This window comes from Dioscorea cayenensis, chromosome 25 (assembly GCF_009730915.1).
Source record: "Dioscorea cayenensis subsp. rotundata cultivar TDr96_F1 chromosome 25, TDr96_F1_v2_PseudoChromosome.rev07_lg8_w22 25.fasta, whole genome shotgun sequence".
NCBI lineage: Eukaryota > Viridiplantae > Streptophyta > Magnoliopsida > Dioscoreales > Dioscoreaceae > Dioscorea > Dioscorea cayenensis.
In genome coordinates, this window is record NC_052495.1 from 690,138 (window position 1) to 704,412 (window position 14,275).

Sequence of the window (14,275 nt, forward strand, 5' to 3'; positions counted from 1 at the left end):
AACCAGTTATATAGATTAATGAGGCATAACAGCATGCAATTGCCCGTGATACCGAAAAGTAGGGAAAATAAAAAACTTGACTTGTGTGTATATATATAAGTCCATACTTTGCATATCTGTGATCTGTCTTCCAAATAATAATAAAATTAAATAAATCGTCAAAATTTTTAAAAAATTTTTTGAAATATTTATTAACATTTCTTTATCCTATTTTACACAAAATTACGCCCCTTTACTATATATATATATATATATATATATATATATATAATGAAAATCTTCCTTTCATGTTTTTAGAGACGATTTGGCTCAATCCAAACACATAACAAACTTACAAAAGAAAAGCATCATGAATTTCATTATTCTCAATTATTGTAGTTATGTTAAAATGGATTAAGATATAAAGAGCTCACCCACTGCAATAACAATGGAGGTTTTAAAATGTGTGGAACAAGGTCTGTCTGTATCCATTGAAGACTATTACATCTTAAGCAATTATTGAAGTCGGGTTCTGATAAGTAACAATTCAGAGATGCCTGAAGATGATGTATAAACTATACCGCAAGAGAATGTCTGTCCGCTTTCGTCTTCATCAAATTCATATATAGCTACAAGAAAGAGAGAGAGTGAGAGAGAGTATCATCATTTTTCACTCCGCGGCCTTCCCTTTGCGCTGACTGCTGCCGCTCGGAGCCCTGCTGCTCTCCATCTCCAACAGATAGCAGATCATGGAGTCAACGTCCTCACCAAAGATGGTATATGCTTCAATGACCTGCAGATAACCAAATCCCATGGCCAACAATGTCTGCATGCTACCGCTCAGCACGGTGTCAGAAGGTAATGCTCTCTCCTGCACTCGATGGCTACCAGATGGCCCTGTCCCTGTTCATAAATTGACAACTATTACTTCTCTGATCAAGAGGAGCATTCTATTGATTTACTGTTGAAATCCAGACTATGAAGTACAGATTAAGAGGGATTCTTCAGCCTACTGTCATGGTAGACCGAGGGAAAGAAAAAAATAGAAAAAGGAACTCACTTGCCCCAGAAGATGATGGTTCAGCGCCAGAAGTAGAAGTCTCACTGCTGAGAAGCTGCTGTCTCAGTCTGTCTTCAGCTAGATATTCAGCCCGTGAAGCTTCCATCACCATCCGCTCAATTTCCTTCTCTGTTAACTCCACATCTGAGTAAATCCTTGCCTCAGCCAGGAGAGCCTGTCAAACATTACGTAATAACATTGAAACGATGGTGTTCTGGCACTTTTCTTTAGAATCTCTTAGACATGAAAAACTCCAGTAAAAGTAATAGACTTTGAATTGTAAACCAGTCTTTCAATATATGCGCAAGCAATATTGTTACACAAACAATTACATTTTCCAGATGATTTCAAATTTCACTTGCGGTCGTGAATGACAATGAATGAGTAATGGACACATTGCATCACAGCTCACAACTTGGAAGAGAAAGATAGGAATCTTCTTCCAAAAAAAATTATTATTTCACAAACACTCTACCTTGAATGAAAGAAGTCATCATAAATTGGATCCACCAAAATACTTGAGAAAAAAAGGTAAAACTAAGGGCATAAGTCAATGCCACTCCTATTTTCCTTGCTCACAAAAAACATCATAATTCCCGTAACAAAATATTCATATTCAAACAAAGAACAAATATATCCAAAAATGGCGCTCTCTCTAAGTTAATAAAAATAAATAAATAAATAGATACATTGTGAACATACAAAAAATAAAACATGTAAGAAAAGGTCTAAAAGTTTTACAGAAACATTGACCATAAGACACCAAAAGCCATGCACGAAGTGAGGAAAAAAATAGGGTTAATAAGAAACCACTGAAAAATGTTTGCTGTAAAGCCATCAAAGACTGATTGTAAAAATGAACTTACAACCCTTTTGCATTATGAACAAAATGAGGTGATCAAAGTTAGTATCAGCTTACGTTGTCAATCTGTTGGTCTTGATGAGCTTTTATAGCAGCCTTCACCTGATCTTTATCAATGTTTCCCTTCACCAAACAAAGATTAAAATCAAATAAGAGTCACAACTACAGATACAAACACAAAAAAATAATTTACAAATATGATCATCAGAGGTTGGATTAAAGCAAAAGGGATGCAAATCATCAGTGAAGTTGGAATGGGGAAATAAATACCCCTTCCTGTATAATGTGACAACTTCAAAATAGACAGTACTAAAAAAACAACAATTAATGTCACCACTAAAAGAAATAAGTCTCTCGATGCGGAGGGAAAGTCTAGAGAAACAAGCAGGATAAAAATTTTAAATTTTGACTGACCCCACGAAGAGTGTTAAATCCAAGACCAGCTCCAATTGTCTCTCGGCGTGGATCAAAAAGAGAATTGTAGTGATTGCCTTGATGAAAACTTAGTCTTATAGGAGGTGTGTCTGTAGTGTAGTTACCATGAAAGATATTGATGGGTTCTGCACGAACAACAATCCCCAGATTAAATTAACAGCAGCATGTCAACAGTAACATATTACATATTCAGTCAGCATAACAATACCTGTGCTGTAAGAATAAATATGGATTGGACGATTGTACATCTCAGAAAAGGCTTGGATTTCTGCATTGTTCCCATACGCCTGTTGTAGCCAAATAAAAGTTTTTAAACTTGGAAGAGGAATTCATGGTCAAGACTTATCTCAAACACCTATTGAGAATTACAGAACCACTCCCAATAAAATACATTTCAAAAATAAATAAATATATATATAAAGAAGTAACAAGTGATAGATCAGCAAATTGATCATCTCTTGCTAACAGATACCTTGTATTGCAACCATTCTCATCTAATCATATGAATTACTCCTTATTCACCAGAATTCTCACAAAAGTAGCAGACAAAAAACTAATATTTCACGTAAAATTCATTAAATAAATTAAAGACATCACAAATTACCTTGTCTCGCCTTTTTCTCTTGCAATAAGATGTGAAGCCTTCAGTGATAAATTGTGAAAAATGATCCCTCTCCCTTTCCTAAGAAAATAAAACATTTGTTATTAGTAATGTCAAAAAAAAACTGACTAAGAAAACTAGAAGCTTCGACATTATACAATCTAACACAAGCCAAATCATATAGATCAATAATAACTTTCCCACACCTGAGCTCATCAGTATAGCAATTCAACCAGGAAAAGTGTGTAGTGAACAGATTGGATTAATATCAAAATTTGATCAAATCACTCAGTCCTACCAGTTTACAGACTGATGACAGAATTTCTGGAAGTGGGATATCTAATTTCATGAAGAGCACAAGGAGTAGATGTGAGACCAAACACTATTCCCAAATATCAAGTGACAGATTGACTAATCAAAGGATTGTGATACCTTGGTGCACGAAGACTTCAATAACCTCCAACCATACATCACAGCACTAATTCTAACAAATGCAGTACTAAGAAGTGTGATATCCTTTAATTTCCATAGAAAGCACAAGGAGTGAATGCGACACAAAAGATTTTCCCAAACATCAAGTGACAGCTTGACTAATCAAGGAATCATAAAGACACCCTGCATTGAGACTGCAATATATTGTAATCATGCCACTTTATCTTGTTACTGTACTAGATCTAGGATACGTACAGTAGCGTTTGGTAGCACAAGAAATAGAGAATAGAAGCTGGTGAAAAAAAAACAAGGGAGTGGAATTGGATACAAGAATAGAATAATTTGGGCATAAACAATTATGATTCTTTGCCAGTTTTTGGCAAGAGAGAAATAATCTTGAGAATAGGCTATTCCATTCTAGGGGCAAATTAGTAATTCTTGAGAATAAGGCCTCTTATTCCAAAAGTGAGGGAAGAGAATAGTTTATTCTATTCTCCCAAATTCTTTAGTTGTTTGGCTGTTATTCCTCAGAATAACAGCTTAAACTTCCTTTGTTCCTACTCCCAAACACTACAATAGTGGCAAGAAGTAATGTGAACATCCACGCGCGCATCAAAAAAACACAGCAGTCATAGGCGCAAAGCTATCTAAAGCAGCTCATGAAATCATTGGACCTGGAGCTTCAATTATTAAAACCTATTTTACAGTCTTATTTTCATTAGACTAATTAATATTCTCATAGCAGTTAATTTAGTAAATTTGAATTTAAAAACATATACATCCAGGTCCTCCATCACAACAGCTAAAATATTTATGTTGACTTAAGTCCAGATAATGTACTTTGCTTGCATCTTGAGAGTTCGAGTACTGAGTCTAATACACATGGTGGCAAGAAAAATTTACACAAAGATACACCATTGCACTATTCATGAAACAAAATTCGAGGTCATCAAAGTCCAAAATAAAACAACCTAAAGGAAGTTAAAAATTAAATAACAAAAAAACAAATTGCAGGACTAAAAACACTCTCATCATTCTTCCATGCAAAATTATTCAAAACACCTCAAATTTTCCAACAATGGCTGCACATTAGAAACAACTTGATCCCTTCCCCAATAACAACCAAACTTAATGCCAAAATCAGATATTGTACCATTAAAAGTTCAAACTAAGAACCCTCATCCCTTCAACATAATTACTTTCTTGGAAGCACGAAGCAGCTCCCACAAGCTCATCAGATTAACATTTTTGGTGTCTTACAAGGAATTGGTTTAATCAACAGATTTTGGAAAAACTATAAAGTAATTAACAAAAATATATAGAAAGCTTTCCTTATACTAACCCATAAGTCAGTCATACCATATAATCGACGCACATTTGTCTGGCTGTATCATATTCTTCAGGATCACCATAAACTTGATCTGCAACAGCACGGAACAAGCAATTCCCATCCCCAATCATCCTTTTGACTTCCAACCCTTTTACTCTTCTAATTTCAAGTTCAAACAGTCGTTCTCTTTCCTGAACCAAAGCAACATAAAATCTAATTATTTACATGAAGTAATACAAAGTTGATCACTATCATAAAATCTAATTAAAACATAACCTAAGACAAAGAAATAACACCTCAAAAAAGTTGATCATTACCATCATCATCATAATAATAATAATAACAAAAGAGGAATGAGCAGGTGCATGAAGATAGATCTAATTAATCACGTGAACTAATTCATAAATGGTAGCAATAAATTAAAGAACTTGAAGAAGATCACATAGGACAGATTATATCAAAATTAATCATATTCAACAGCCAGCTGCAACACAAACAGTCTATGCACAAAATTTGGCCACAAAAGAGAGAGAGAGAGAGAGACAGAGAGACAGAGAGAGACAAGGAACTTCCTACCATATCATCATACGAGAATACAAAACAAGTGTTATGTTCATCTGAGCTGTTATAACCATCACCGTCACCATAAGCCCTTGGAGAAGATGGCCTAGAACCTGTGGGTGAGGACCGGGCAGGTACCAAAGGCCAAGTTGAAGGCCTCCTAGAAGCAGTAGCACCAATCCTGCCAGCATTTGAACTTTCTGTCACCACTCTCCTTGATGAAGAAACTGCAGATGGTTTGGGAGGTGGAACAGGAGGAGGAGGTGGGTATGAACCACCGGTGACAATAGGTGAAGAGCCAATACCCGATCCAACAGGATCATTAATAACTTCAGAGCAATCTCCGTTTTGGCATCCAGTCAGTTCTGTTGTTAAAATGGCGTTTTCATTACCTTCATCATCGCAGGATCCCCCCTTCTCTGCATCCTCAGAACCGGATTGCACAGCAGTTGCTTGTGATTGTGAGCCTTCAATAAGAATCTCTTCAGCACCTGCAGGGTGTTGGACTAGGGTATCAAGGCCACTAGAGTCTGGAAGAAATTCTCTTTCTTGTTCCTCCTCCTTCGAAGGAGCAGGCGGTTGCTGCTGGGAACCCGGGGGCTGCCGATTGGGATTTGATGATGACGCCGCAGCACCCGAGCCACCTCGTTGGACCAATATCCTTGTCATCTTGTCCTAAAGAACCCTCAAACCCCTCCAATCCCTTTATTCCGCCACCCTTTCCCCAACTCAAAGGCTTGAATAACCCCAAAAGATCAGTTTGTCCCGAGTTCTGACCTTCGGACAACTGACACCGATCCCTTGGCTGAATGACTCCTTCCAGCACAGCACCACCTGCTGCTCCTTCGACACCAACAGTTTCTGCATTCCCCTAACAATTCTCATGAGATCAGAACCCTCGATTTCCACTCAAACAACCAACAAGAAACCCTCGTTTGAACCCAAATCACAAGATTACAGCCCAAGAACCCTAGAACTTTCACAAATCGCCCTGCCAAAACCCTACACCCATAAATCTCGACGAACGATCCCATATAACAAAAAATAACCGATCTTTTCGCAGATTAATCAAGAAAAACAAACAAAGCAAAGCGAATCACCGGAAGTGAACGAAAAGTAGCGGATCGAATGGAAGAGATGCTTACCGTGATCTATAAACAGAAGGCTCCGGATCTTCTGGAAAAAGATCGATCGATTCCTGGATGATTTCTAGGGTTCACAGCGCGACGACAAGCAAACCAGCGAAGAGAGAAAGAGAAATCGAGATCGATGAAGAAAACCAGAAGAAGGGGTTTGCTTGGCCATTTTAATGGTGGAGGGAGCGATAAAAAGACCACTTGGCGATATCTTAATCCTCAGGACCTCAATAACTGGCAACGTAGACGCAAGCCTATTGGTTGATCGAAGGATACGAATTCTAGTAACATTTTGACACGTCGAAGGATTAGTTTAATCATAGATTTCGCGGGAGCAAACTACCAGATCGCCGGGGATTTTGGCTCACGACGGCTAGCAAGGGGAGAATGGCCACGTGTCGGTTTCTAGTGGATTCACGGTCCAAGCGAACAATATCACACTTGCGAGTCACGCGTGTGAAGGTGGTTCACCGTTTACCCGGGTAGAGACCTCGAGATTAGATCTCATACAAAGATTTACGATCCCGAGGACCACGTGCGATGCTAAATCAATCAAAGAATATTGGTGGCGTGGCCACCGTGAGAGGGTATTCCTAAACCGGGCCTGCCTCATGAACTACGGGTCGTTGATGAAAAGGGTACAATGGGTATTTCATAGATTTTTCTTTTCGGAAACGACGAGTGGAAGTATGATAAGGAGTGACGGTGAGCTGAGTCACGGTCGGCACCCGCTGCCCAAAAAAGATTCACATGTGCACGTTTCATCTGTTCATTCGTTCAAAACGCTGTATGCTGTTTGATGCCATACAGCATTTTCACCAAGATGTAGAACAGGAAGTACGAGCATTTGATCCAACGGTTCATGTCTCATTTGACGTAGTTGGTCAAGATATATATGACAATTGGGCTCTGGAGTCTGAACTAGTTAGACAAATTCCACTGAGAAATCATCGACACTTGGATGAATATATAATTTGGAAAGGCACGTCACTAGCTAGTCTAGCTTTATAAAAAGTTCTTGAGGTGGAAAAGAACGAGGCACATGCATTGCTCCACTAGCTAGTCAATGGGTCAACAACACAGAGGTTCAATTAAAAAACATATCAGTACTTATCTCTGAAATTTGCCAATATATTCTAAAAATACAAGACTAATAAAGTAAACAATAGGAAAATGACAAATGGATTTTTAGGAAAGAAATTAAAAATAACACTTGAAAATAATAAATATAGAAGCTAGATGGCCTGATTAGCAAGATTAGCAACCAAGCGAGCCAAAGGCAAAGGACACTTGGTAACAATATCCATCCTGGAAGGAAGAGAACCATGGGCAAACAAAGACAAGCACAACAGAGCAAGCTCCTCAAGAGACAAACTAGAAGAAAGAAATCCATGCCAGTAATAAGGATCCAAATCAAAGAAAGCATCAAAGAAATTCCTGGTTCCCTTCAATCCAAGCTGCAACAATGTCTCCATTCCAAAACAATAGATTTCCCTTTCCCTCATTCTCTCCCCACTCCAAACACTAGTCCACACTTTCCTCTGCAAAGCCTTCCCTCTAACCATCCTAACCGAGCCCAAACACTCGACCATGGCCTCGGCCATGAGCTCAGCCACACCGAGCGCTCTAGCCATCATGTACCCAGTGGATGGGTGCACCAACCCAGCCGCACCGCCAACCCCAACCACGCTCTGTGGCAACCTCGGCAACGGCCCGCCCATTGGAATCAAGCACTTCTCATCCTCAACAACACTCTTCACTTTGATGCCCAGATGCCGGAGTCTGGCCACCATCCTCTGCTTCACCTCTCGGTAACTCATCACCGGCCGGCTCACCAGTGAGGTCTCTTCAAGAAAGATCAAGTCAGAGCTCAAAGGCATGGCATAGAGGAACGTTGGAGTTGTCTCGTTGCGTGCTCTTAAATAAGGCTCGTTGCCGAGATGTTCGTCTCTCCAGTCCATGAGCACCATCTTATCGAGCTCGAACGGGTGGTGCTCGACCTCAGCCAAGATGCCGTGAGCGAGCTGGTAACCATGGTTTCGTTTCAGAGTGTTTTCATACTCCATGAACGAGGTTGTGAAGCCACTGGCGTCGATGACCAAGCTCGCATTCAGTTCTTTGCCGTCACTGCAAAGCACTGTGGATTTGAACTCCTGGTGCTCCACCTTCCAAGCTTTGGCTACATGGAACTTGACACCATTAGAGACACAAGCTTGAATGAGCTTTGACTTTAAGTAGTTCCGGTTGACTCTGCCATAGGAACGGTGAAGATGCTTTGACTTTTGATCGTTGATGATGACGGTGGCCGACGGCCAGACTTTGTCGAGAGTGTCGGTGAGGTTCATGGCTTCAAATTCGTCAACCCAAACGCCGTAGTTGTTAGGCCAGAGGAGGAGAGGGGATGGGTCAACGCAGCAGATGTGGAGTCCATGCTTGGAAGCCAGAGAGGCGAGGCGGAGACCGGATGGGCCACAGCCGATGATGACTGCGTCGTAGTCCGGTGAGCCGCCGGTGAAGTCATGTGTTTCAAGGTCGATGTTGAGGGACTGTAGTGGTTTGTATTCAGGGGTCAAGTCTAAGAAGCTCTTTAGACTGAAGCTTCTAGTGATGGATCTTCTTGTGGGAGTGAGAGTCTTCATTAATGGTGATTGAGAAATAGATGGGGAGATGAAGGAGGAGAAGGTGGCAAGATGGAGAGATGGTAATTGAATCATGTTAAGAGCTCCCATTTTTGTTAAAGAGAAGAAGAACAAGAACAAGTTTGGCCTTGTTAGAGAATGGTTTGTTGCAATATATTATGGAGAGAGCTAGACAAAATGGGAATCAAGAGGAATCATGAATGGTGGGATGCCCATAATAGTTGGTCAAAATTAGATAAAGAAGTGACAAGCACTGCTAGTGCTTTTATTCCATTGGATTTTTTTTTTTTATTAATAAAAACGATAAGTGTTATATAACGGGATGAAAATCAATCATCTAACATATACATTCTTAACTGGGATGAGAGATTTGGACTGTGATGTGCGGAATGGAAATCAATTGTCTAACATATACTGTTGTAAGAGATAGGAGGTCCTGTTATTTCTGATGTGCCGCTATTGCCTGCTGTTTCGTATGCCAAACCATTTCCTGACATTTCCAAGATTGAAATTTTTAATGGAGACAACTTCAAGAGGTGGCAAGAACGAGTGTTCTCGGTTCTAGATATGCATGGGGTTGCATATGCTCTCATTAATTCTAAGCCACTGGAGTCATCCCCCAAGCAATTGGAATTATGGGTTCATGCCAATAAGGTTTGTAGACACACAATTATTAGCACTCTTTCTAACGAATTGTTTGAGATATATTGTGCTAATAACGAAGCAAAGGAGATATGGGACTCCATGATTACAAAATATACTGCTGAAGATGCTAGAAAACAAAAATTTGTCATTGGAAAATACTATAGATGGGAGATGACAGAAGATAAAGACATCAAAGTGCAAATTAATGAGTACCACAAGCTGCTGGAAGATCTCAAGTCAGAGAACATTATTTTGCAAGAAGAATTTGTGGCTGGCCTGCTCATTGAGAAGCTGCCTCATTCATGGAATGACTACAAACAACAACTTAAGCATAAGCACAAGCAACTCTCATTTGCGGACTTGATTACACATATCATAATTGAAGACACCAATAGGAAGGAGTGCAAAGCTGCCAAAGGAAAGGAGATTACTACCAATGCCAACTTGCTGCAAGACAAGCCACACAAGCCAAATAAAAGGTACGAAAAGAAACATGATTTCAAGCCTAAACCTAACAACCCCACTTTCAAGAAGAAAGGCAATTGTTTTGTGTGTGGCAAACCAGGCCACCATGCGCCTCAATGCAGAAAGAGGATGGGGAGAAATGGCAATCCTGCTAAACCAAATGTAAATTTGGTGGAGGCAGATGATATAATTATTGCGGTCATTTCTCAAGTAAACCTTGTGGCCAATATGAAAGAATGGGTGATAGACTCTGGGGCTACTAGGCATATTTGTGCAAACAAAGATGCTTTTGTGTCCTATACCCAAGTTCAAGAAGGGGAAGAAACAGTCTATCTTGGTGATTCACGAACTGCTTCTGTTCTTGGCAAAGGCAAAATCCTTCTCAAGCTAACTTCTGGCAAGACATTGGCATTGAATGACGTACTTCATATTCCTAACATTCGAAGCAACCTAGTTTCTGTGGGATTGTTAGGAAAAGTGGGGGTGAAAGTGTCATTTGAATCTGATAAGGTTGTAATGACCAAAAATAATAATTTTGTGGGAAAGGGCTATTGTAATCATGGTCTCTTTGTTCTCAATGTTGCTGAAATTATCAATGAAAATGCTAGTTCTTCTGCTTACTTGATTGATTCTTTTGATTTATGGCATGCTAGACTAGGACATGTTAGTAATGCTTATATTAAAAAAATGCAACAACTTGGTTTGATTTCTAGCAGTAATACATGCATGAGTAAATGTGAAATTTGTGCTGAATCTAAACAAACCAAGAAAACATGTTCACCTGTTTCTAGAGAATCAGACTTATTGAGTTTAATTCACACAGATGTAGGAGATTTAAAGCAAACTATGACTAGAGGTGGTAAGAATTATTATGTAACTTTTATTGATGATTTCTCTAGATACTCTAAAGTATATCTACTTAGAAATAAAAATGAAGCTTTTGATATGTTTCTGATATATAAAGCTGAAGTAGAAAATCAATTAAATAAGAAAATCAAAAGGGTTAGGTCAGATAGAGGTGGTCAGTATGTTTTACTTAATGATTATTGTGAAAAGGAAGGTATTATACATGAGACAAGTCCTCCTTATTCACCTGAATCTAATGGTGTGGCTGAAAGGAAAAATAGGACCTTAAAAGGATATGATGAATTGCATGCTAGTTAGTTCTAATGCAAAAGATAACCTTTGGGGTGAAGCTATACTTTCAGCATGCCACTTGCAAAATAGAATTCCTTATAAGAAGACTAGTAAGACACCTTATGAGTTATGGAAAGGATATCCTCCTAATCTAATATATTTGAAAGTGTGGGGGTGTCTTGCCAAAGTTATGCTACCTGATCCTAAGAAAAGGAAGATAGGTTCAAAGACATCTGATTGTTTATTTATTGGTTATGCTGAACATAGTGCTGCATATAGATTTCTAGTACTTAAAAGTGATGTTATAGATTGCAACACTATAATTGAGACCAAGAATGCTGAAGTTTTTGAACATATTTTTCCTTAGAAATGTGATACTATTTCTCATGCATCTTTTAGTAGAAATGACACTGAAATTGAGGATTTGAGAAGGAGTAAAATACCAAGAAAAGTAAATAATTTTGGAAATGATTTTTATACCTATCTTGTTGATAATGAACCTCAAACTTATCTTGATGCCATATCTTCTAAAGAAGCTCTCTTTTGGAAAGATGCTATTAAAACTGAAATTGATTCTATTGCTCAAAATAAAACTTGGATTTTAGTTGATTTACCTCATGGAGCTAAACCTATTGGTTGCAAATGGATTTTCAAGAAAAAGTTTAAACTCGATGGTTCTATTGAAAAATATAAAGCTCGATTGTTTGCAAAAAGTTTTTCTCAAAAACAAAATGTTGATTTTTTTTATACCTTTGCTCCAGTGGCTAGAATTTCTTCTATCCGAGTTTTAATTGCCTTAGCTTCAATTCATAAGCTTTTTATTCACCAAATGGATGTTAAAACAGCGTTTTTAAATGGTGATTTAGAAGAAAAAATTTATATGGAACAACCTGAGGGATGTGTGGTTCTTGGTCTTGAAAATAAAGTGTGCAAACTTCTCAAATCATTATATGGCTTAAAACAAGCACCAAAACAGTGGCATGAGAAATTTGATCAAGTTTTATTAAATGATGGTTACACTTCTCTTGAAGGGGATACATGTGTCTATACAAAACTTGATGGTAGTGATTGTGTGATTATATGCTTATATGTAGATGACATGCTTATCTTTAGTACTAGTCTTGAGCTAGTACATAAAGCAAAAGGTTTTCTAGCTTCTAAATTTGATATGAAGGATATGGGTGAAGCTAATGTGATTTTAGGTGTTAAAATCATAAGGAAAGGTGATTGGATAATGCTATCAGAAGAATATTATGTTGAGAAACTTCTTAAGAAGTTTGGACATTATGATGTCACACCAGTGAGTACTCCTTATGATGCTAACACTCAACTAAAGAAAAGTTAAGGTGATCCTATCACTCGTATGCTAAGATCATAGGGAGTCTGATGCATTTGATGAATTTTTCTAGACCTGACATAGCTTATGCTGTGTGTAGATTGAGCAGATACACGCATAACCCTAATCATGAACACTGGACTAGCTTAGCTGGACTAATGAGATATTTGAGAGGTACCATGAGCTATGGTATTCTATATAGTGGATTTCCTGCTGTATTAGAAGGATACAGTGATGCTAGCTAGATTTCAGATACAGATGAGACTAAATCCACTAGTGGTTATGTGTTCACTCTTGGTGGAGGAGCAATTTCTTAGAAATCTACAAAACAAACAATAATTGTTAAATCAACAATGGAATCTGAATTCATTTCTTTAGAGTTGGCTGGTAATGAAGCTGAGTGGTTGAAAAACATCTTAGAAAATATTCCTTTGGGTATAAGACCTACACCTCCTGTGTCTATGCATTGTGATTGCTAAGAAGCAATAGCCATTGCAAAAAAATAAGACATTCAATGGGAAAAACAGACATATTTGGTTGAGACATGATATTGTGAAGCAATTGCTAAGAGATGGAATATTTCCATTAATTATGTGAAGTCGGAAATGAATTTGACCGATCCTCTGACTAAACCTTAGGGAAGGAAACTAATACATGAAACATTGAGGGGAATGGGACTAAAGAAAATTTGAGATATCAACAATGATGGTAACCCAATCTATGTGATTGGAGATCCCATGAATTAGGTTCATATGGGTAATAACAAGTCATTAGTTGATTTGTTGGGCACTATACACATGCATGTCCCTCCTATGGTGTAAATGTGCTAACTGCAATGAAAGTGAGGCTTAGTTAACCTCTTAATCAAATTCCATATCTTTTATAAGTGGTGTATTAAACTGCAGTATACACTTGATAGAATGACCTATATGAGTGTGGAGTGGAGCTGCTCCTATGAGATTATGCAAAATTCTCTAGAGCACTCATGAATATCCAGGCACGCGCATGGCCTATTAGCACACATCACCGTGGAACAACAGTGTTGTGAACGTATAATGTGATTGATGAGAAATTTAGTTTACAAAAGAGTTCTTGGTTCATAGAAGCTTCACGCTTCACCACTTATTCTGTAAATTAAATCTCATTTCTTTCTAGTTCTGGTCATAGTCTAAAGACACCAGAATCGATGCATTATACAAAATAAAAAAGATCCAACAATGACTTTTGTCGTCCTTTTGAAATGTGGGGATTGTTGTAAGAGATAAGAATATTTCAAAAGGATTTAGTTAAATATTGACTTAGTTCCTCATTATTTATGTAATCCTATTATCTCTCTAACAGATTTGAGAATGTGGGTTTTAAGATTTCAAAACTACCCGTTAGGGAGAGATTTTTATATAAGAGATCTCAAAAATAAGAGATAAGATAAGATAAGAAAAGCTCTCTCTCCTTTTTTTACCTTTTCACCCTTTCTTCTTACGCTGGGTTAATCTTCTCTCTTTATCTGTTGTTCCTGATCCTATTTTTTATATAGAAGAGCTTGTTGAATCCTGGAGGATACGTCGTATTAATTTTTGGTTGGTGTCGGCGAATTATCCTTGAGGACAGTGCTATCACGCCTCAAGCTATATTAGTTTTCACCTATTTCACGCATCAA

General features: G+C 38.1%; 2 protein-coding genes across 5 annotated transcripts; both read right to left on the bottom strand.

Annotated features, from left to right (window-relative positions):
- Positions 1-378: 378 nt before the first annotated feature.
- On the bottom strand, positions 379-6,567 carry LOC120252933 (OVARIAN TUMOR DOMAIN-containing deubiquitinating enzyme 6). Of its 4 annotated transcripts, none has more exons than XM_039261131.1 (9): positions 6,406-6,567; positions 5,276-6,121; positions 4,729-4,890; positions 2,941-3,018; positions 2,545-2,623; positions 2,316-2,461; positions 1,959-2,024; positions 1,040-1,214; positions 379-882 (listed from the first exon to the last, which is right to left on the bottom strand). In XM_039261131.1, the coding sequence occupies exons 2-9, from the start codon at positions 5,927-5,929 to the stop codon at positions 650-652; spliced, it is 1,593 nt and encodes a 530-aa protein (XP_039117065.1). In that variant the 5' UTR covers positions 5,930-6,121; positions 6,406-6,567; the 3' UTR covers positions 379-649. The 4 variants fall into 4 exon arrangements, with proteins under 4 accessions (XP_039117065.1, XP_039117064.1, XP_039117062.1 ...); XM_039261130.1 differs by having other exon boundaries at positions 5,276-6,131; XM_039261128.1 differs by having other exon boundaries at positions 5,276-6,251.
- Positions 6,568-7,487: 920 nt separating this feature from the next.
- On the bottom strand, positions 7,488-9,368 carry LOC120253007 (capsanthin/capsorubin synthase, chromoplastic-like). Its single transcript, XM_039261242.1, has one exon. The coding sequence runs from the start codon at positions 9,123-9,125 to the stop codon at positions 7,632-7,634; it is 1,494 nt and encodes a 497-aa protein (XP_039117176.1). The 5' UTR covers positions 9,126-9,368; the 3' UTR covers positions 7,488-7,631.
- Between the last annotated feature and the right edge of the window lie 4,907 nt (positions 9,369-14,275).

Coding starts and splice junctions, on each gene's coding strand:
- LOC120252933 (XM_039261131.1), bottom strand. CDS start 5,929: ATGACAAGGATATTGGTCCAACGAGGTGGCTCGGGTGCTGCGGCGTCA. Junction 4,891..5,275: donor TATTCTCGTATGATGATATG/GTAGGAAGTTCC, acceptor GCTTTGGTTCAG/GAAAGAGAACGACTGTTTGA. Junction 2,624..2,940: donor AGAGAAAAAGGCGAGACAAG/GTAATTTGTGAT, acceptor TGGCTACAACAG/GCGTATGGGAACAATGCAGA.
- LOC120253007 (XM_039261242.1), bottom strand. CDS start 9,125: ATGGGAGCTCTTAACATGATTCAATTACCATCTCTCCATCTTGCCACC.